Here is a 23,178-nt window from a genome sequence, read left to right as displayed (position 1 = left end):
GTTTGGCACCTCCCACTCGTGTATCTTTGCTTGTCTCCTTTTTCCCTGACTGATTGGATGACAAGGAGAACCAGAGTCCAGGGCCAGGGAAGGAGGCTCATCAGGGAGAATGCCTCTGCAACCAGTTTCCAATGTTTTTTTTTTTTTTTTATTGGAGATGGATGCAAGGGCAGAGTGGTTGGCCTGTGACCTGCCGAGTGGCCGTGGGGCTTACCTGTGTGTCATAGAGAGAAGGAGCTTTACCAGTGGGTTTACTGAAGGATGACACACATCAACCCAGAGGTGATGGTACCTGTTCCTCATGAATATTTAGTGTCACTTGATCCTTCCGGTCACGGGACAACACATATTTATCTATTCATCCTTTACTTATTTTGTTCAGCCCCACAAGCTATACTTTGTTCGGGGTCATTGTCCACTCACGAATTTGCTATTTGTACTTAGTACATGTGTTGAGTTTTGTTCATTTCAATCATCATTCTTGTTCTCTAGAGCAGAATGAGATATTCTTGAATGTTCCTATTTCATATATACTTTAACACTAGCTTCCCACTCATGGTGTTTAATGTATGTTCCTGACAGTAAATAGAAATTCCCCCTGCCATGTCCTTGGTACCCTGTAGGCCACAGAGAAAACATACTGTCCTCACCTAGCTGGCACCTATTGGTGGACATTCAGGTGGGTTCCGATTGTTTCCTTTTGAGAAACAATGCTACCAAAGGCTTCCATACACAAGATTTTTAGAGTTTGTGAAGAAGAGCTGTTCTCAGTATCTAAATGGTTTCCACACTTACAAGTCACTTTTGAGATCTGGAGAGATGGCTCAGTGGTTAAAAGTACTGGCTGCTCTTCTAAAGGCCCCAGGCTCAATTCCTAGTGCCCATCCTCACAACTGTCTATAATTCCACTCTTAAGGGATCTTATCCCTTCTTCTGGCTTCTGTGGGCACTGTGTATATACATGGTTTGCAGACATATATGCAGGCAAAACACTCAGACACATAAAATATGTATACAATAATATGAAAGTTTACTTTTCCAGCAGTGGTGTAGAACAGTCTACAATCTATAAATTTTATCTACCTTCAAATTTCTTCAGGTCTTGTGTCACCTAAAGAAAGGTGAATGTCAATATTTCCACTGCCTTTAAAGTTATAGTTCTCTGGCCTTTAGTGATTTAGCAATGCTCCCTGCATAGCTTTGTTCTCCTCTGTTTCCTAGGCTTGTTATTGAGTAGAGCAAATCTCTTCCTTTTTTTTTTTTTTTTTTTTTTTTTTTTAGTAAAACCTACTTTTCCTTCAATTCTTCAAATGACCTTTTATTTTAAAATCACCTGCAAATTGTCACCTCAGCCTCTGATCCTTTTTGGGTTTGAATTGAGATTATTTTGAATAGCAAAGTTAATTTTTGGAGGCAATATCCGTGTTCCTTTCCACAATAGTGTGCCTCCACCCAGTTTTAAGTTGTCTTTTTACTTTCTGCCCAGATCATCTTTTTCTGCATGCAGGCACACGTTTACTGAGTTTATTCCTGGGCCTTCCCAGTGATTATCAGTACTATCAATGTGGCTTTATTTCCGAAACTCTTTTCATTGGTTATTGCCAGTGTGAGGTTATGGTTTTATGTGCTGATGATCTAGCCAGTCGATGTGCTGAGTTCTTTTATTAGTGCCAGTGGCTGGTCAGTGGGTTCGTGTGGGTTTCCTAAGAACACAGCCAGATCTGTTCTGTGGGCAATGTGGCAGCATTCACGTGGGAGTCGATTCCCAAAAGAGTGTTTTAGCTTTGCTTACGGCAACTGGTCTGCGCGTGTGTTTTATAGCCTGGCTGGATGCAGATGATTTGTGCTTGACTCCCCAAGGTGTGTTTTCGCTACATTCTCACATTATTTGCTGGAGCGTTCAGCATAGTCACTGAAGATGTTTAACAGCCTCTGTCATCCTTCAGGCTTTTGTGCTATCCCGTGACTTATTCTGTGATCAGGAGTGCCAAAAGTCGGTCTGCGTTAAGATTGTTTTAATCTGCAGTCTAATTCTGCGGCTTGTCCCCGGGGCTCTGCCCTTGAGGCTTCTACTTTCACTATTATAGGTTTGGTCATGGAGTCAACAGATACTGAGTGGGGATCTCTCTGCCCCAGATTCAGCTCTAGAACTTAGAAGGAAAGGTGCAGACACCCAGCTGTGGCCTGGTTTCCATGGAAAGTACACTCTGCTGCAGAGGAGGACAAAGCTGGGAAGATGAGAAGGTGAGGGAAAGTGGTGAAGTGTTGGTCCTTGACGGCCAGAAATCCATTTGGGGTAGTAAAGAGTATTGTCAACTTAGAGTGAATGTGCTCAAGAAAAGGAGAGGAAGGGTGTGAGGAGTGAAAGGGAGGGCGGTGGGTACTGTGCTGTAGACAAGAAGGACACCATGAGTTGCTGACGGTGCCATTTAAGAAGAATGGCTTCTGAAGTGGAGCCTTGATGGCATGCCTGTGGCTGAAGGAGTTGTGTGTGTGTGTGTGTGTGTGTGTGTGTGTGTGTGTGTGTGTGTGAGAGAGAGAGTGTGTGTGTGTGAGAGAGAGAGTGTGTGTGACAGTGTGTGTGTTTGTGTGTGTGTGAAAGTGTGTGTGTGTGACAGAGTGTGTCTGTGTGTGTGTGTATGTGTGTGTGCGTGAGAGAGGGAGAGAGAGAGAGAGAGAGAGAGAGAGAGAGAGAGAGAGAGAGAGAGAGAGAGAGAGAGAAGGATGGATGATGATGGTGAAGATGAAGATGACGACCCTGAGGCTTATCTGTCTCCTGAGCTCCTGACTCACATCTTTCCAGCAGCCTAAGCAATAGGCTTTGGAGAGGAGAATGGAAACTCAACCGCACAGAGAAGGGAGAGGAAGACAGGGGCATAGCTGTAAGGTCATGCTTTCATTCTCATTTTTTCTAGTTTCACAGTTCAAAAATCTAAGCTCCCCTGCCCCCATTCATTGAACATGCAACATAAAATGTGGACCCTTCTCAAATTCTGGAGAGTAGGGGGAATCTCCTGGCTTGCTTCTAGTTTTGTTTTGTTTCCTCTTTCTATCCTTTTGCAATTCACTTTTGATCATGCTCTCCCATTGAAAAAATAGAACTGTTATTTTCTGCTCTTAGAAGTGTGTTCCTGTTACAATGTTCAAGACACTTGTATTTGATGCAGTGTAGACCTAAGAGTTCCTGCCTGCCTGGTTCATGCCCTCGTTGATCCCTCTTGATGTTTCTGTCCCCTTGCTTTCTCTCATTACATATATAAGGACCCATCTTGCTAGTGACTTCTGTAGCTTTCTGCTTTATTCCTTACATTTTAATGATGGCTTGCTCTGAATAATTACACTGTGGTATTACTAGCCTGCTCCTCTCTTATTCGCAACTTTTTCTCCTTGCTGCTACTTTTGTATGGTTGACTTAGAAGGCACTGTTTGTCTTTTTTTTTTTTTTAATGTGTGAATCTAACAACTTGGCATTCAATGTTACTGTTGCAGTTTTAGACTCAGAGTAACAGATGTGCGTGTGTGTGCATGCGCATGCATGAGTGTAAGTGTGCATGTGTGTGTGCACGTGTGTGTGTGTGTGTGTTTATTAGCATGCTATCTTGGACAGACCAGGCTTGTATTTCACATGTCTTTCTCAGTCATTATTCCCAAAGGTTTAAATATCTAGGGACTGTGTTTCTCTAGACTGAGCTTTGACATCCTTCTCATTCACTGAAACGTTCCTTATCCTGTCTACTGTGAAGCTGGTTCAGACCTCACCAAGGTGAAAAGTATTTGTTGTAGATCGTCTCTTTTAGCCTTGTTTTCTGTTGTTTGAAAATTTCAGACATGCATATCATGTGCTCTTCCTTTTTCAACCCCACTGAGTCCGCACGGTGCTACCAATGTGTTCACAGAGGCAGGATCATCTAAGGGAGTATGGATAGCCTCTAAGAGGCCACATCCTTGAAGAAAACTGAGGCTCCTAGAGACTACCAGTTGCCAACAGCTCCTCAGGAAGGGGCAGGACTTTATAAGACCCTCCCCCATCCATTCTGGAGTTTGAGTTGGCTTGATCTTGCACAGGACTTAGGCATATTGTCCCAGCTGCTTTGAAAGATAACAACTTGCCTTAAATCTTACTTTGCCCTTTCAATCATTTGGACAGGCATTTCCTTTCATATCTAGAGTCTGCACTCCATATCATCTCTATACATTTTTCCTTTTTATTTTTTTGAACAAATTGATTCCATGATTATGACCTTATGTGAATGGTTCATTTAATTCAAAGAAACACTTGTCTTTATGGTCTAATTTTTATAACTCTTACTTGCTGATAATGGTTTATATATGTCCTATTGTTTTGGTACTATACCACATTAAAGTTGGTTAAATAAATAAATAGGTGTTTGTGTTTTAGAAGAAATCAGATGATAGCCCTATATTGCTTTGCATTCCTTCTCAACAAAATTCCTTTCACATATGCCAAATATTACTGGTGCCAGGCCCAAGTTTTTCTTAATTCTTAGCTTATAATTACAAATGGGGTTTTAGTGTCAGTTTTCAAAATGGCCTGTCCCCTTTCCATTGGCAGCATATGGGTGTACGTGCAATATTCTGTGGATGCTCTGTACTGTGGGTGTCCCGAGGTCTCGTGGGCTTTTAAGTCCTACCCACTTTCTGTGATAGGTTGTTATCCCTAGTCTTTGCACTACGAAGTGATGATGGTTGCATTTCCTCTCTAGCCACATTGTCCATAACCCTGATGGACTGAACTGAGGGCTCTTTTCCTACCTTTGAGTTCATAAGCAACTTGGTCAGAAATTTTTTCAACTTGTGCAATATATAATTTTCTATTTGAAGGCTTTATCTTTTTTACTTCTTTTTGCACTATTTTTTCTCTCCTAAAAAAAATTCTTTCTTGGATTATAGAAAAATTAACCTTTCCTAAATTCTTAATACAGTCCTAATCTTTCCAGAGATATGTCTTCTGATTTTAATATTTGGTCATTTTTGATAAGTTTACCATGAATATTGTTGTTGTTGAAGACCAAATTCTTTGTTCTATTTGGATAAAAAAGAATGAGCTCAAATTTTTGGAACCGTGTACAAGAGTCAGTGGAGTGAGAGTGCCTCCAAAGTAAATGGAAGTCTGAATTCACCATGTGCTTCGGGCCTCATTGTAGTGTTGACACCATGTAGCTCTTGGAGTCCATTGCATTCTGCTTATAAACTAGAGTCTATGCGGTGCACATAGGTCCTGGCCACACCCACAAGTAACTGATAGGCAGGGCAGGCTATATGTGTTAGGAATCCTAAGTAGCAGCAGTAAGCAAATGACAGCCAGGCATTTGCCATGTCCTGTAGCTGCAAATGTCAATGCCCAGCCATACAGTAGTCAGTTGGCTGCACCCAGTAAGAATCTTTTCTGGTTTTTTTTTTTCCTAATAAGTTCTATAGTTTTGGCTGTTGGGGGTGGTGATGGTGGTGGTAGTGTTGATTTGAAATCAAGAGCTCCCCTGCAAAGAAGTACCTTCTGGGAGGTTTAAAATAGTGATTTGACAGTCAAGAATCTAGAATTTTTCTCTAAGTTTGCCAACTAATGAGAGAATTATTTTCTGGGGACTTTACATTTTGAAGTATATAAGACTGCTAGAGTCTTGTAAACAGTGTGACAAAGCAAGAAGTCCCCACAGAGTCATGAGGCATGAATGAGCGGGATGAAACCATATCTAAGACTAAGGGCAGCACAGTTCTTCCTCTTCCACAGGCTCTATGTAGTGTAACAGTGTACTCAACGTGGTGAGAAATGAACTTTAAAACTGAGCAGCAGTAGTCATTGGAGGCAAGCAGCTTTTCATTTCCTTGGGTTAGCATAGTGGGAAAAGAATGACACCCAGCTTTCCCAAAGTCCATGTGGACACATCATCACAAGGATATGATGCATGTGTGCAATATGACATACTTTAAAGGCAAGGTGCCTGACAGGCTGAGGGGATTTTGCCTGTGATATCTCTTCCAATAGAGGAAATCAGTTGCTTTTACCTCGCACTTGTTAAATCTGTTGTTTCTCAGGAGCTTACTGTGGAAAGAACCCAAATTCCAGTGTTACGGACATTTTGATCTGTTCCTCGATCCGTGCAGGTCATCACAAGGCATGGGTCAGCCCTGATGTTAGGAGTAGTTCTTTTGAAGAATTGTGAGAGGCCATCGTACAAAGTTCCCTAAGGAGAAACTACAAAAAAAAAAAAAAAAAAAAAAAAAAAAAATCAAAATCAATCTAGTTTTCTAATAGTTTTGAACCAAGACACCTTTTGGTTTTTTTCTACAGTAATGCAAATCCTTACCAGGCAGACTTGTTGGTAAAATTAGTTTGGTTTTGTCAGAAAATTCTATTTAAAGAGTAGAAGACTGGGTGGTCCCCAAAATGGGAATATCTTTGACTAAAGACCATTCAAAATTGACCAAGAAATCTATTTTTTTCTATTCTGCCTTTAATATTAGAATATAATTAATAGCATATTATAACATGACCTATCAGGTTTCTGAGGCTCTCATATAACTTCAAAACACATTAATAACACACTTAACTAAAAATAGATCTAATACATGTCTTTTGAATTCCAGAGTTACATGGAAATCCAAAAGTCAGCTTCATCCCAAAAAGGGATTAAGTTTGGAATTGTTTAAGCATGTAAAAGTTTACAATATTTAGCTGAGTGGGATCATTTTGAAATAAACCCAAGGTGATAAAATGCAAAATTCCTTTGAAAACCAGGTTTACTATAATATAGTTGAGAGGCATGTGAAGTACGCCATTGGTCATCCTGACATCACTACATATGCGCGGAACTGAAGCCACAACAAGCACAGCACGCTTGCCCGTCACGCAGAGTGTCTCCTGTCCCTTGGATTATTTCCTTTATCCCCATCCCAGCGCCACCCACCCACCCACACGCCCATTGAAACCACCGCTCTGTGACTTGTCTCAGAGATCCATTTGTTATTTTGTAGAATTTGTCACTAAGAGAACCATGAAGTCCATACGTCAATACCCATTTGTCTCGTCTCTATCACTCTGCATAATTACTCTGAGATTCATCTATGTCACGGTTTGCAATGAGGAATGTCCCGTTGTGTAAATACTTCACAACTGAGTTCATACACTTCTCTTCGGTTTATTTTTAGTAAGACATACTATTTGTACATCTTTGTGGGGGTGTATTATGGTAATTCAGCACATGTATACAATATGTAATGATCAAATCAGGGCACAAGCATTTCCATCTCTTCGGCCATTAATCATGGCTGTGTGCTGGAAATGTAACGCTCCTATCATTTTGAATCGTGTAGATTGTTTCATCACACAGCTGCACACTGTGAACACTTCCTTCTATCTATCTCTTCAGTCCGTTATACATCCCTGTCTCTAGTGCCCAACATCCCATTCATTCTTCTACAAGACTGACTTATTGGTTTCCACAAATGGAGAACATGTGGTCTTATTCTTTGTGTGACTTATTTCACTAATTAATGCAGCCTCCAGTTCTATCAACGTTGCTACAAATGGCACGATTTCATTCTGTAGCTGACTGATGTTCTGTGGTGGTTTTCCTGTGTGTGTGTGTGTGGGGGGGTGTGTATGCATGTGTGTGTGCAGATGTTTGCACCCATGTGTGCAGGCTAGAGATGGAAGTTGGATGCCTTCCATTATCACTGTTTCAGAAAGACTGGCTGTCCAAGGATCTCCCGAGATGCTCTGTCCCCCTCCCCAGCAAAGGCTGGGGAGTCACACTGTCATGGTTTGCTTTTATGTGGTTGCTGGGATTGGGGCATTGTGCATAGCAAGTAGTTGACCTGGCAAACCATCGCCTCAGTCCTTGACGTACCATTTTTAATATGTATTCTGTTTCCTTATCCATTCATAGAAAGGGCATATACTTTGATCGTACATCTTAACTATTATGAACCAAACTGTAAGAGTATTTTTGATATAATGACTTCATCATTTGAGTATATATGCAGATTTGGAATTGTTGAGTATATGATGGTTCTATTTTTAGATTTTTGAGAAATCTCTATATTGCTTTCTATGATGGACATAGTGATTCTCACCAACAATATGAGTTCCCTTTCCTTAGCATTCATTGGGCTGTCATGTTGTTGTTGTTGTTGTTAAAATACCCATGCTAAATGGGGTGTAATGATACCTCACAGTGGTTTTTATCTGCTTTTCTTTTTCTCTGCTAGAGATCAATTCCAGCACTACATGCGTGCCTGTTTAGCAGTTGCTACTGAGGCACATCCCAGTGTACTGTGATTCAGGTTTGCATTTTACAAACCAATGAGACTGGGTGTATTTCATGCACTTGTTGGCCACTTGTATGACTTCTTCTGAGAAATGTCATCTATTTAGTCCTTTTGCTTCCTTATTGTTGGATTCTATTTTATTATGCTAATTGTGTGTATTTGTGCCAGGGGAGCTTATGCACATGATTGAAAGTGCCCTCAGAGGCCAGAAGAGGGTGTCAGACACCAGGGCCACTGGGGTTAGTGATGGTTGTGAACCACTGTGCTGGTGCTGAAAACTAAATCTGAGTCCTCTGCAAGAGCAGTAAATGCTTTCCGCTGATGACCACTCTCTTTAGTTCTTGTTCACTATCATTTGAAAAATTAGATATTATGCTTCTAAATTTTTATATATGAGGGGTTCTTTGTTTTTTCCTCTGGGTATTTTTTTTAAAAATATTCTTATATTTTGAGAATTGCATCCACGTATACAATGTATTCTGATTATATCCAGCCTTCATTTCTTCTCCAACTTGCCCCAGACTCTACCGCAACACCCCCATCCAACTTCATGCCCTCTTTTTATTTATTTTTTAATTCTACTATATCCCATTAGTGCTCTTTGTTTGCAGGTAGCTACATGGGTATGGGTGTGGTCATCCTCTGAAACATGGAAAGCCTACCAGTGGCAACACCATAAAGAAAACTGACTCCTTTCCGTGTCTCGGCCACAGCAGTCCTCATTTGGGAGGCAGGACCTCATGCGCCCCTCCCCCATCCATGACGAGCTGTTGTGTGGATTGATCTTGTGCTGGTGGTCACGGTGCTGTGAGTTCATGAGCAGAACCACCATGTCACGTCCTAAAGGCAGCACTTCCCAGCACTCTTCCACGTCTTCCAGTATTTACTCTCTTTCTGCTCTGATGTTCCTTAAGTCTTGGGCATTGATACTTGTGTCCCCTTAGAGCTCTGCGTTCAGTCACTAATCTTCAGAATTTGACAAGTATGTCGTCTCCCTGCTCATGACAAAAAAAAGGAATCTTTGCTACCAGGGTTGAAAGCAACTCATATGTTTGGGAATAAACAAACATTTTGAAGGCAATTTCACAAACATGATCATTTAGCCAAGTAGTAACAGCAGGTTCCTCTCTAGGGCCTCCCTATCCACAGGCGTTTGGCCAGGTTTACAGCCCACGTATAAATCACCTACTGCTGAGCAGGCCTCAAATTCAATCAGAGGATTTCATAATATGCATGCCACTCCTGTACCAGCAGGCCCAGCTAAAGACAATTCGGCTCGTTCTGTTTTGTGTGTGTATAGGGAAGTTATAGGCTTTCATTTGTTTATGTTCCCTGTAATTTCTTTCAGCAATATTTTATAATTTTTATTACGGAGATTTTTTACTGCTCTGCTTAAATTTATCATTAAATAGTTTGAGTCTCTTTCCAGTTATTTTGGACCTAATTGCTTTCTTAATTTCTTCTTCAGCAAAGTCACAACTTTATGTAAAACTACTACTATTTTCTCTGCATTCATTTTGTTGTATCTTGCAACTTAAATGATGCATTAATTAGTGTTCACAGCTGTCCATGGAGTGTCTAGTGTTTCCATGTGTAGAATCATTTCATCTGCAGCATGGACACTTTAATGTCTTCCTTTCTTCCTTTACAATGTTTACCATTTATGTTTGTCTCTTCCCTGCCTCTCTGGCTAACACTTCCAGTACTCTACGAAATAACAGTGGTGAGAGTAGACATACTGTGTTGTCTCACATCTTACAGGAAACAGGGTCAGTTTTTCCCCATTTAGTATGGGGGTGTACAGGAAGGACAGACACACAGAGGGATTTTCATAAAAAATCTTAGTATCTTGAGGTATGTTCTTATTATGCCTAATTCTGAGTCTTTATTATAAAGTAATGTTGCATTTACTGACTTTTATGTATCTGCTATAATGCTATGATTTTTTTGCTGATGGTTTATACCACATTTATTAGTTTGCATATATTCAACCATCCTTAAATTCCTAAGATGATTTTCTGAGCCATGGTATTTGATGTCCTAGGGAATTTGGTTTGCTGGTATTTTATTAAGAAATTTAACATTTCTTTTCCTCACTGATACCAGTATATGTTTCCTTGTGGGGATCAGGAACTGGGGGGTGGGGGGAGGGAGAGGATGAGTGGCAACAGAGCCCACCCAGAATCCCAGGAATCAGACTCCAGGTGCAGATCTAACTTTAATGTTCCATGTAAAAGCATGGTGGCGCACACCTTTAATCCCAGCACTTGGGAGGCAGATCGCTGTGAGTTCGAGGCCAGCCTGGTCTACAAAGTGAGTCTAGGATAGCCAAGGCTACACAGAGAAACCCTGTCTTGAAAAACCAAAAACCAAACAAATGACTGAAGGGCCAATCAGATCATCCCATGCTAGGCTCAAGCACCAATAGCAATCAGTCAGGTTGGTGTAGCTATTAGGAAATGTTTGGGTGGGGGAGTCACCTTAGGAGACTTCCATAAAGAAGGGAGAAGCAGTCACTGCCCTAGCCTCGGATCCATTAGGAGACTTCACTAGTGAGCTAGGAGTCCCTAGTGGATCAACACTGTGTGCAGTGGATCGGGACCATTTGAGGAGTCTTAGGAGCCTCTGAAGCTTCACTCACCATTCTCTGTGGGCCTCTAAAAGGCTTACCTCAGCACTCCTACATTTTGTATATTTTTTCTTATTTGCGTATCAGGGAGGAGTGACCTAATAAAGATTGTGACAGAATTCCTTCCATCTCAACTTTTGGAATAGATTAAGAACTGAAATTAGCCCTTCTTTAGGTATTTCTGCTTTTGAGATCATCAGCATAGCCACCTTTTCCAATACAGAAGACTTTTAATCTGATTACTCACTATTGGTTGGTCTTGTTGGTTCAGCTTTGGTAGGTGCTATGTGCTCCCAGGCATGCATTTCTTCTGGGCACTCTAAATTCAAATATACAGTCATGATAGGTATATGTCACAATGTCTCAGTTTAATCTTTGTTTATTTGGGTTTTCATGTTATTAATTCATCTAATTATCAGCTTGTCTTCACCAAAACCAGCTGTTTCATTTATTTTAATTTTTAAGATACTGGTTTATTTGGTACACCAATCTTCAACTTATTTCTGCCTTAATTCCTTTTGGGTATGCATTTATTGGTGAACTTTCCTCTCAGGACTGCTGCCTCTGCTATATTCCACAGATGTAGTGTGTTACAACATCATTTGTTTTTATATTTTCCCCATTTTGTTTCCTGACTCACCTAGTGGCCATTCAGGAACATATTTGATTTTGATATGTTTATATTCTTTCCATTCTTCTTTGTGATTTTATCCCATTTCAGACAGAGAAGATACATGATATGTTGTCATTTTTGAAAAGTATATTGAAGCTTTGTGTGTGACCTAACAAAATCTATCCTGGAGACTTACATACAAGCAAGAGGAATGTGCACGGCTGTACTGTCTGATGAGTAATTCTGTGTCTTCTTTCTTGGCTTAGAGTATGACTCAATTCAGATATTTCTTTTTGATTTTTAGCCACTGGGGAAAGTGTAGTATCAAAGCCACCCAATTTAGTAAGGTCTCTCTTTCCATTAACACATAGTTTTTGCCTTATTATTTGATCAACAGAGTTTTAGGTACGTGAATATTTGAAATTGATAAATCTTCCTCTAGAATCGACACTTTTATCTCAAGATTTTTAATTGTTTGAAGTCTGCTGTCGTTTGTACATATATCCACCTCTGATCACTTTTGGTTCCCATCTGTGCAATGTCTTTTTAAGCTATGCATGTGTTTGCCAATGATGGTTGTTGTTGTTGTTGGCGTTGTTTTTTTGTTTTTGTAGGCAGCATACACCTTGATCTTTCTTAAGACAACTGGCCAGTCTATGAGGACTGTTGTTGATTGTGATGAATTGATTCTCTTGCATTTCACTGAGGTTATTTAGAACCATAATTTTATCAGTAATTTTCAAGGTTTTCTTCAAATTGAGATCCTTTGCTGGGTAAATGTTGTCCTCCTTTGGAGGTGTCATGGTTGTGCATTTACGTTGATGTTTGTACAACGTTTATAACATCGGTTTTCTTACTGCTGTTATCAAATAGCTTTTAGGGGTTATAGATGCTTTGGGTGTGGTTAAGGGAAAGAGGCGAAGCAAACTGTGTGATTCCTTCAGCTTCAGTTGATGTCATCATTATCTGTCTCCATGATCTAGCCGTGCCTGCAGCAATTCATGGACTAAGCTGCTTGACTTTGTGTTGGACAAGGCCCGTGGCAGTAGCTGCCACTTCTCACTGGTGTGAGATCTAGAGAGGTTTGTTCTGTGGCTTCTCAGAAAAAGAGATGTCAGTATCTCAGTACCAACTGTCAAAGTCCAAGATCTCCGCCAAGATTCTGAAGAAAAAGATGAGAGATGATTGGGTCTATGCTACCTACAACCAACTTTCCAGATCTTCAGAATGAGATGGGATGAGCTCATGTCATGCTAGAGTCTGTAGTGCCTGTAGTTGTAGACCATGATTATAAAGTATGAGAGGGACCCTGCCTAGGCTCCATTAGCAGATGCTGGGTCGATAACACCATTACCTGCTTTAACAAAGCTGTACAAACAAGTTAGTACTCTGTATAGGTAGGCACAAGTAGACACCTTCCCTAGTTTCTGTAGGGAATGTCGGGAGAGGATTTGGGTTCATAGCTATTCATCCGAAAGCTCAGTATGCTGAATGGCAGGCAGACTTCCACCCATTGAAGTACACAGTGACCCAAGGTTTCTGATAGGATGAGTTGAACTACCAGTCCCTAAGTTATGATGGCATCAGTGGCTGTTGCTATGGGGCAGATCCTTCTTTGCAGCAAGGCAGTTTCTCCTCCACTCACCTTAGAGATTTCAAGTTTGTATGTGCCACAGAATTCCCCTGCAGCTAGGACTCTGCTACACTGCTGTAATTGGCATTTTCCTTTTGCCAACGGGGCTGCAGTGTGAGTTGCCATGTTCTTTGCATTATTTTTCCAATTCTCCGTGAGCTTTGCGATCTCATCTCTTCTTTGCTAACATGTAAACATTCTCTCTTTTGCTGCACTATGGTCAATATCCCCCAAGGCACCTCGATGTGGCCATTTTGTTCAGTGAGAAAAGCAATGTAGGAAACACGAGAGTACACATCCACCATCTCCTATTGAGAACAGAGCAGTGCTCTAGGGTCCTGTCAGCGAACACCAATAAAATCATTCGATGTGCACCACTGTGCCTTGGATGCCAGTCCAGTCCTTAGAAAATCCTATGAATAAAAGCACCCACAAGTCCATGGCTTTGCAAGCACTTTTTTACCCTCTCAGCCATGTCACAGACCCCCAGATCCTTCCTTGTCTATATACTATGCCCCTCTTTCGAGCTTTGGAAATAGGCATTTTAAAGAATAAAACTATTCGTTTGGTTTTGCTAATGTTCTGCTACTCCTTTACAAAACATATCTCATTGTCCTCTCAAAGTCATTTATTTTCTTTCCTATTTCTAGTTATTGATCCTTAATAATGTTTGAATTCTCATAATGCAATTTTCAGGTATGGAAACATAGAAAAATAAAAGGTTGTAACAATTTTTAAGATAATATAAAACCAAAGTGCTAGGGTACACAGACTATGAAGTTTATTTAGTTGATGTTTTCTTAGAAATTAACTCTTATGACTATTACCCAATTTATTATACCATAAACTTAAGATTGTACATTTTATTTAAAAAAAAGATTTTGAAGATATAGATTTTTAAATATATTTTGTTCACAGCTACCAAATTGATAAATTCCTAATAGTTGCCCAGATTGCCCATCTATGCAGTAGTTGGCTCTTAGGCGCTCTATAAAGGGGTGCCCATGGGTATCTTGTTGATCAAAGGTGCATCTGCTTTTGACTACACCAGCAATATTAACCCCCTATATTTAATTAACGTCTTCCAACTCATGAAAACTCACCCAATATCTAGGGTTATATTATCTAATTCAAACAACCTGGTACTATGTGTCCTCATGGATGCAACATCTCCCAGTTACTTAAAACATTTAATTATTGATCTGCCCACTTGTGCCTCCAAAGGTATGATTCCCAGCAAAACAAGGTTTTGCTTACATCGCAAACGCAGTTAATGAGCTTTAAGGCCTAAACGCCAAGCTTCTTATGTAGATACAATTTAAAATATTTTCCATGCTTACAAACCATTCAGTAGACAAGGAGTTATATTTCAAAGGGACATTTCATTTACAAAGCTTTAAATGGACTCCAGTGCCTCTTTCTTAACATGTGGCGAATTAGACATCCTTTTAAAGACAGTGAATTAGTCCCACCTAATTATATTGCAAACCTTTTGTGGTTGTTGTTTGCAAGTATTTTTCATTTGTGAATATTATAGGGACTGAGGGTCTTAGGTGAAGCAGATCACACATAAGATATTCTGTTTTGATTTCATTTGCTTGTTCTTTTTAAGCCTTTCCCACACATAATCCCTTCTTTCTCAGGAGATCCCAGCCCTTACTCTTACTCACATTTTAGCAAGGACTGGCTGAAGCAATCTGCTATAATGAAATCATCTTGTAAACAAAAGTTAGGAGAGAAAAAGGAAAGCCAGAGCTAAAAAGTGTTTCTGTGATGACTGCATACTTTCTAGTTTAAAAAATTTCCCCAAGGTTCACAAAAAATCTTTTAATAAGGTCTGCTGATTGAACAAGATGTGAGACTGAGTGAGTGTATGAGGCTGGAAAGCCCCGGTGGACTGACTAAAACTGGGCACTGGTGCAGATGTCCTAAAACATGTCATCAACACACACACACACACACACACACACACACACACACACACACGGAAAGGCCCAAGTTTGCAAATGAGCCCCAATGCCTTGGTATAGTAACAGCATTGATCTATATTTTGCACTGGCCCACTCCTCCCTTGGAAGTGCACCCCTTTTTTAAAAACTAGATTCTCTTGCTTTGCTTGCTATTATCTCCATGTCTGTCTGGTTCTCTTTTCCATGATGATAGAAGAACCTGGAACCACTTCTGGGGTACTCACCAGGCCTTAATAGCAGTACTACAAGGAGAACCATCTTTTTTATTTACAAAGATGTGTAGATGAAAGTTACCCAGGTTTAAGGATGTAGTCCAATAGGATGTATGTGAGGAAAGGAACCAACATTTCCCCATGAGTCAAAAGCATATACCTATTTTAAGGATGCTATAGATAGAACCAGATCTCAGGACACACACACACACACACACACACACACACACACACACACACACACACGGCCGGCCAGATATTTCCTCTCCAGTTCTTTCTCTACCAAAGCCTTCTAGTTTGGTAAGCAAGGAATCCAATTTGGCATTATCAAGTTACTCCCCAATATTGTAAACATGATACCAATCATCCTTAATTCCCTCATTTTTTTTTTTGAATACTTGTACGTTATGTTAAGGTATCATCAGCATTAGACCTAAGCCATTTGGAGCACCAAATTGTCATTACTTCCCAACTATTTCTCCTTCAGTGAATTCCTATTCCCACAAGGCTCCCCTCTCTCAAAAACTGCCAGCCTTCTGTGCCAGCAAAAGGGCCAGGAGTCTTGAGCAGTGTATGCTCTGCTGTGGGAGCAACTTCCCTTCCTCTGATTTCTCCATGAAATCAGTCCCCACCCCCCCCCCCCCCCCCCCCCCGTGTGTAGCTTGGGTTTATCCTACATGTCTACAGAAGGTGGCAGAGCTCAAAACCCCTTATGCGCGTCTTCCTGGATAATCCAGTAGCGTTTCTTCTGACCCAGGAATTAAGTTGTTTGGGAAACTTGACACCATTGTGCGTCCTGAGGAGCATCCCTTGCCTATGCATAGCATCCACTTACTTTTGTAAATGTACCTTATCCTGGCATCTTCACAGTTGGATACTCATTGTAATTCTATATTAAAAAGTCGACCTTTTAAAGACTGGGAGGAGGACAGACAAAACTACAGATGCAGATGATGGAGGAGCCACATTCAAAGCAACAACAAACAGAACAAAACAAAAAATGCCAACGGTTAATAAACAGAAGTTCCAACAAATGTTTTTATCAATGGACACCCAAACAAAATAATAAAACAAGAATAGGACTTCAAAAGCAAGATGTTGACCTCAGAAAACACTCACCTATATCCACTTGAGGAGTCATCTTATGCTGAAGTTTGGGATGCAGACAGTCCATGCTTATGCATGGCAGCAATCCAAGTGACTGGCAAAAGTAGACATTTTCTCAAGGGGGGGGGTCCATCTTAGGCACCAGAATTGTTGATATAAAATAATGTGCCTGCTTTAATAAAAAAAAAATAAGGAGATAATTTATTCTAAGCCAAAAATGAATGACCAATACCCCAAAACACAGAGTCAAATCACCATGGAGGAAATTACATAAATTCTTGAGGTCACCTAACTAAACAAAATAATAACTAAGCACATTTCCTGAAACCTTGTGGGGCCATTAGGGAGGTGGGCTGTTTAACAAAGCAAGGTTTCTGATGTGATCTTAGCATTCTTAGTGTGGGTGTTGGTGAAGGTGGAGGCTCTTCTGAGCGTAGTCCCAGGGAGTGTCTCTAATAAAGAATGTTAAGAGTGGGACAAAGCTAAGGAGAATGGCTACTGAAGGTACTAAGATGGGCCATGATGAGTTTGGCTCTCACCCTACCTCATCCCAAATCTTTGAAAACCCTCAATGCTGTAGTCATCCAAGAGCAAGTAGTCAGCCAGATGTTCAACATCCACATAGTCTCTGCAGACGACTGCAGTACGGTAATGGTGACACCATCAAGCCCACCACACTTGGACTGATGGATACCAAAGGTTGGAGTTGCTATCCAGTCTTAGTTCTGAAACTAACATGGATTCCAGAACCTCCTCAATGTCCAGCATCCGCTTCCCTGAAAACATTCTCCCCTCTTCTGGGCAGATAGAGAACAGAGCAGTACAGAAATGGGGCAAAGGAATGTGCTGTCTCTTTTCTCACCAGCACACAAGCACATTCTGGGGAAAAGAAGAGTGACCCCCTGAAGAAAGTCAAATGCAGAATGAAATAATGCTCTGGACTTTTTCTTACTAAACTAGAAGCCTTTGGCAGAGGAGACGGGAAATACGCTGCTTGAGTTTCACTGTGAGGACCCTGCGATCTAGGGAATGGAACTTGATATTAAGGGGGCACATTCTGAAAACTGAAGTGACTTAGTCACTATTGACTGATCTCTCTATATGAAACCCCAGTCTCTCCAAGAAGAAAGGTGCTAACTTCAAGTGAATATAGCTGCTGCTTTCTCATTCCAGCTTAGTGTTTTTAATGAGAGCACCTCATGGAGGGAGGCAGCCTCCTGGAAAGGTTTTCTATCGCTCAACCTGCTCCCACAAAATGTTATGGCTGTTCCCACCCAGGGGAGAAGTGTCCCTACATATCCTTCCATTTGAGAGATGCTGCAGTGGTTAGCTCTAAGTGTCAAGTGAGCACAATCTAGACTCATCAGGAAGGGAGTCTCAGTGCACTATTGTCTAGATCTAATTGGCTTATGGGCATGACTTCATCTTGTATATTGTAACCGAGGTGGAAAAACCCACCCACTGTGGTACACATTAATCCCTAGGCCAAGGATCCTAAACTGTACAATAGTAGAGAAAATGATCCGAACATAGGAATGCCTGAATTCACTGTTCCTAATCATGCATGCACTGTGACCACCTGTCCCCAGATGCTGACTTGTGACGTCCCTGCAATGATCACCTATAACCTGAAACTGTGAAATAAACACTTTCTTCCTCAGTTCCATTATCAGGGTTTTTTTGTTTTGTTTTGTTTTTTTTTAAATCAAAGCAACAGGAATGAAATGAAGACAGAGGGTATGTGCCTCTCACTGTCTCCTTGCCTCTCATCCCCACAGGTCCTTTGTCATCCAGCAGATCCCAAGCAGTAATCTATTCATGGTGGTGGTGGACAGCAGCTGCCCCTGTGAGTCCGTGGCCCCTATCACCATGGCGCCCATTGAAATCAGGTATATCCTTTTGTGTGTGGGCCTAGCCACTACGGCTGCAACCGGCAAAGGGGAAGCTTCCGTAAGGAAAGCTGAGGGGAGGCATGTCAAAGAGGGAAAGGCTCTATCCTTCACCTGTGGGCAGAGAGAGGTGCTTACGCTAACTTAGTGCCCAGTTTTGACCCCCTGAAAGTCAGAGTGAGAAAAGCAGCGGTCGGAAACACGCCTTAACTACGGTCAACATAACGAATCCCTTAAGTGCGAGCGTTTAAAGGCTCAGAAGATCAGACGACGCCCAGAGTCCTGCCACGGCTTCCATCCTGAGGCAAGTCTAAAAAGCCCTTGTGTGTTCTCTCCCCATCACACTCACAGAGAGCCCCTCACAGGGACCAAGGTCCACCAGCTAGAAACTTGACTTGAAAGAAAATAATTCCAGTCAGGAAACTAAGAAAGGGACACAAGACAGCTAATAGCTCAGGATATTCAGCCTGTCTGTGCTTTATTTTATCTCCGATTAGTCATCTTTTCCTGGTATCCATATATATATATATATATATATATATATATATATATTTTTTTTTTTTTTTTTTTTTTTTTTTTTTTTAAATCATTTTCTGTCTTTCTTATTTTAGCTGTGTTAGGATTTTTATCCCGCACATGGCAACTCTGACCATCATGGTTCATTTACCTCAAATGGAAGATAAAGTGAATTCCCACTGCTTATTTCAGGCAGTTTTTTTGTTTACAGGAACTTCACTTCAAGAAAAATGGTGACTTCCTATCAGATAGTCACCACCGATGGAGGTGGCTGCTAAGTGGCAGTCAGGGTTGCCCAGCCCTTTGACCCTTCAGTGTGATATTGTCTTCTACAAACCTGTTGGCCTGGGTTCACTACTCTCCTGGGGTGGGGGTGGGGGGGTTGGTTAGGCAGCAGCGCAGACACATGTGCCTGTTAACCTCTTAGTTGTCACACCTTTGGTGCTGAGTGACGAATTAAGGCCACTCCTGACAAAGATGAGTTTGCACACATTCTGCAGTGCTATAGGTGATGCCATTTGAAACCAAGGAAAACAGGTTCATAAATGAAGCCCACTTCTACTCATACCATGTGCAAAGCTTGCCCAGATACTGTAGAGAGGTTGAATGTCCACTGCTAAAAAGAGAGTCACTTCTGCCTTCTTCTTGTCTGTGCACCTTCAAATTACTCACAATTTGAATTGCTCTAGGCTATCCAGTTTAAAAGGTGTTAAAAGCAAGTATACTACATATAATAAGTACTGTCAATATCTTGATTATGATAAATTAGAATTTTTAAAGAATTTTTGCTTCTATAGTTAAATGGGGAAATCAATAGCAATGTGTTTAATATATGTGTATATATATATATGTATATATATATATATATATATATATATATCTCATATATGTGCTGAATTTTTTAAAACTTCAATAAACCTAAGCCAAATGTCACTATGAAAATATTGGCCAGGCATGGTGGCACATGCCTGTAATCCTAGCACTTGGGAAGCAGAGGCAGGTGGATCTCTGTGAGTTTAAGGATAGCCTGGTCTACAAAGTGAGTCTAGGATAGCGAAGGCTACACAGAGAAACCCTGTCTTGAAAAAGCAATATATCTATATATTGAGGCAGCAAGAGGGCAAGTTCAAGGCCAGACTTAGGTACAAAGTAAGACCCTGTGTCAAAATAAACATCTGTCAGGAATTGCATACTTATACAACTGAGTAATTAAAGGGAAAGTTACTAGAGTTAGCAAGCTCACTTTCTTTGATAACTATATATAAGATAAACATATAAAAATCTGTAATTTCAGCCAGGCATGGTGGTGCACACCTTTAATCCCAGCACTCGGGAGGCAGAAGCAGATGGATCACTGTTAGTTTGAGGCCAGCCTGGTCTACAAAGCCAGTCTAGGACAGTCAAGGCTACACAGGGAAACCCTGTCTCAAAAAACCAAAAAAAATAAAAAAATAAAAAAATAAAAAATCTGTAATTTCTCTTTTTCTAGAATACTTATAAGGAGATGGCCAATACAGAAAAGAATATATGGATTAGTCTTACCTGGGAAATAGTAGCCTCATAAATAGTCTAGGAATTAGAGAGATGCTTTATTGTCTAAGACTAGAAACTATGGAACAAAACAGACCCATTTAATTATTTAAATGGTTCGACCTGCCTAGGAAAAAGATAAACAAAGCTAGTAGCAACTTTAAAGAAGTTCAAATGGCATTTATTAGTTAAAAGCACAAAGTTATTAAAGTAACACAAGGTAAAGAAAGAGGCACCTAACTCTACCTCAGAGGCAAAAACAGTTTCAAGCTTTGCAGCCTCCCCCTGGCTACCTCCCCATCCCAGAGGCACAAGCAAATCCCACCAGATGGTACAGACTCACAGTTAGCAGCTGTTGGCAAAGAGCAGATGAGAGAATGAGTGTCCATTAATGAGAAAACAGCCAAATAGATTAGGAAAATGATGGCGCTGGCTACATGTCTAGATGCATTTAAGAGAAAGGAACACATAAAAGGATTTTTCCAAAACAGGGCTTTCTATCCCCCAAATAAAGATGGCCAGAGGAGAAGTTTCTGAGCTGTCTGTGCTCCCTGGTTCCAGGGCTTCATCCCCCTCTAACTAGAAACTATTGTGCTTTTGTAGGATTATAACAAACTCCCGCACCAACAGCCCTTCGCCTCTTGGATGCTCTACATCAGTGGTTCTCAATCTATGGGCTGTGACCTGTTTGGCAAACTCTGTCTCCAAAAAATATTTACGTCACGTTTCACAACCGTAGTAAAATTACAGTTATGAAACAGCAGTGAAATAATGTTATGATTAGGGTTGCCACAACACAAAGAACTGTATTAAAGGGTCACAGTGCTGGGAAGGTTGAAAACTGCTGCTCTACATCATTTTCAAAGAAGGCCTGGGAGATGCACCTCAGCAGTCGCAAGCACGTACTGCTCTTGCGAAGGACCCTGCTTTGATTCCACAGCACCCACTTCAGGTGGCTCACAGTTGCTCATAATGCCACCTGATCTGATGCCCTTTCCTGACTTACAGTCACACCACTGACACCTACATAATGAAAGTAATTCAAAGAGTACTTTAGATATCTTGTGCATCAACAACTGCAGGTAGATATTTGACGTTCTAACTTGAAGGATTCATACAAGCCCTGGCCTCAATGTAAAAAGGTGCACACAGTTCTGATGAGATGTGATGCACTGGGGTGGTTTCTCTTTTCTGAGAAGGGGAGGCGGGAAGGGAAAAAGGGTGGAAAGGTGGGACCAGGAGAAGAGGAAGGAGAAGCTATGGTCAGCATGTAAAGTGAATAAATAAATAAACTTAATAAAACAAAATTCTACTTTCAAAAAAAAAAAAAAAAAAGGCACTAGAATCCTCGTCACTATAAAAAACGTAGGGTCTCCTGGAACCCGTTCCTGCTCTAACCAGCTCCTGCTTTCCCCCACAGGAGAATGCGAGGGAGTGTGGGGGTGCATCGAGTGTCCAGGCCCAGGCGGCCCTGTTGCTGCTCCCCCTGCTTTGGAGCCTCTTCTCAAGGTGACACTGACTACTGGGATGTTCTTTTGGCATGCTCTAAGTCATGGATAAACTGTGAACCCAAATATGGTGCGACATAGGAGACATAAGCATAGCCCAGCCATCAGCATCTCATGATTTTAAACTGTGCGTGATAGACACTCTTACTGATACATTGAGAAAAAGTTATCTTTTTACTTTGCCAGTCATGCAAATGTGAGTTTGCCACATGATCACCCTTCATCAGAAATGGGGCTGTACGGGGTAGGCAGTGTCCCTTCTGCTTGAAAACCATGGAAACCAATTTAAAACTGTGTACTTTTTAAATAAAGTATATTAAAATCATAATCACAATGTTTGGAATTTATCATTGTATGGGCTGAGAACACAGCCTAAAAAAGGAGGAAAAAAAAAGGCATGGTTAGAGAAAGTCACCTATTCCAGAAACCAGTAAGAATGGCATGGCCAGAGAATGCGCCCCCAAAGCCAACTCTAGACAAATAGTTAAGCATTTAGATGCCCCATTCAAATCCTAAAAATATTTACAAAAGTAAATCAAGCTATCATCTACATTGGGGAGATTCCATTACACCGAACCCCGGATTTGTTGAATTAGACTTCAAGAGGAATCATACTTTGGAGGAGAGCACAAGTTCTCTTAATAGTGGCGTGCTGAACTATTTAAGGGTGGAAATAAAGAAGCCATAAATCTCAGGAAATTCTTCTGAAAAGGCTTGGAGGAAATGAAGAATGACCATGAGAGACTCTGAAGTGCATTTCTTTAGGACTTGGCTTCTGGTTTTGCCCATAAATAAGAGGTGAAACCAGATCTTAGATATTACAGGACGTGAAACTACCCAGGCCCATAACCATTCCTGAAATGCTGGCTCCCAAACCGAAGAAAGCATATTCGCTGGGTCATAGTAACCAAATAAGGTGGAATAATTTCCTTGCCTAGGTTAAAAAAAAAAAAGTGCCCTGTTCTACAGGACCACAGGAAGGCTATCTCAAAGTCATCTGGTGGCCACTTAAGCTTTCAGAACAACGACAAGAGAACAGTGTTACCACTCTCACCTCTTTCTAAAATAGTCCCATAGTAGATGGGAATAAGGACACTCTACTGATAATGCTCCTTAACATGGTTGCGCCCCCAGCCCTGGTCTCAATCTAACAATAATTTCACCAGCCAGGTGTGGTGGCACATGCCTTTAATCCCAGCACTCAGGCAGAAGCAGGCAGATCGCTGTAAAATTTGAGTCCAGCCTGGTCTACAAAGCGAGTTCGGGACAGCTGAGACTACAC

At 41.0% G+C, this 23,178-nt stretch overlaps 1 protein-coding gene across 1 annotated transcript in view; it reads left to right on the top strand.

Annotated features, from left to right (window-relative positions):
- Cacna2d3 (calcium voltage-gated channel auxiliary subunit alpha2delta 3) overlaps positions 1 to 22,211 on the top strand; it is an 811,541-nt gene extending 789,330 nt beyond the window's left edge. Inside the window, exons 36-38 of the mRNA XM_051140839.1 lie at positions 18,232 to 18,344; positions 18,564 to 18,646; positions 21,809 to 22,211. Coding sequence (XP_050996796.1) covers positions 18,232 to 18,344; positions 18,564 to 18,646; positions 21,809 to 21,901 — 289 coding nt within the window. The 3' untranslated portion in view covers positions 21,902 to 22,211. The remainder of the gene's footprint in view (positions 1 to 18,231; positions 18,345 to 18,563; positions 18,647 to 21,808) is intronic.
- The last annotated feature ends 967 nt before the right edge of the window (positions 22,212 to 23,178 follow it).

This window comes from Acomys russatus, chromosome 3, assembly GCF_903995435.1.
Source record: "Acomys russatus chromosome 3, mAcoRus1.1, whole genome shotgun sequence".
Classification (NCBI taxonomy): domain Eukaryota; kingdom Metazoa; phylum Chordata; class Mammalia; order Rodentia; family Muridae; genus Acomys; species Acomys russatus.
This window is presented reverse-complemented; position numbering and strand designations above follow the sequence as displayed.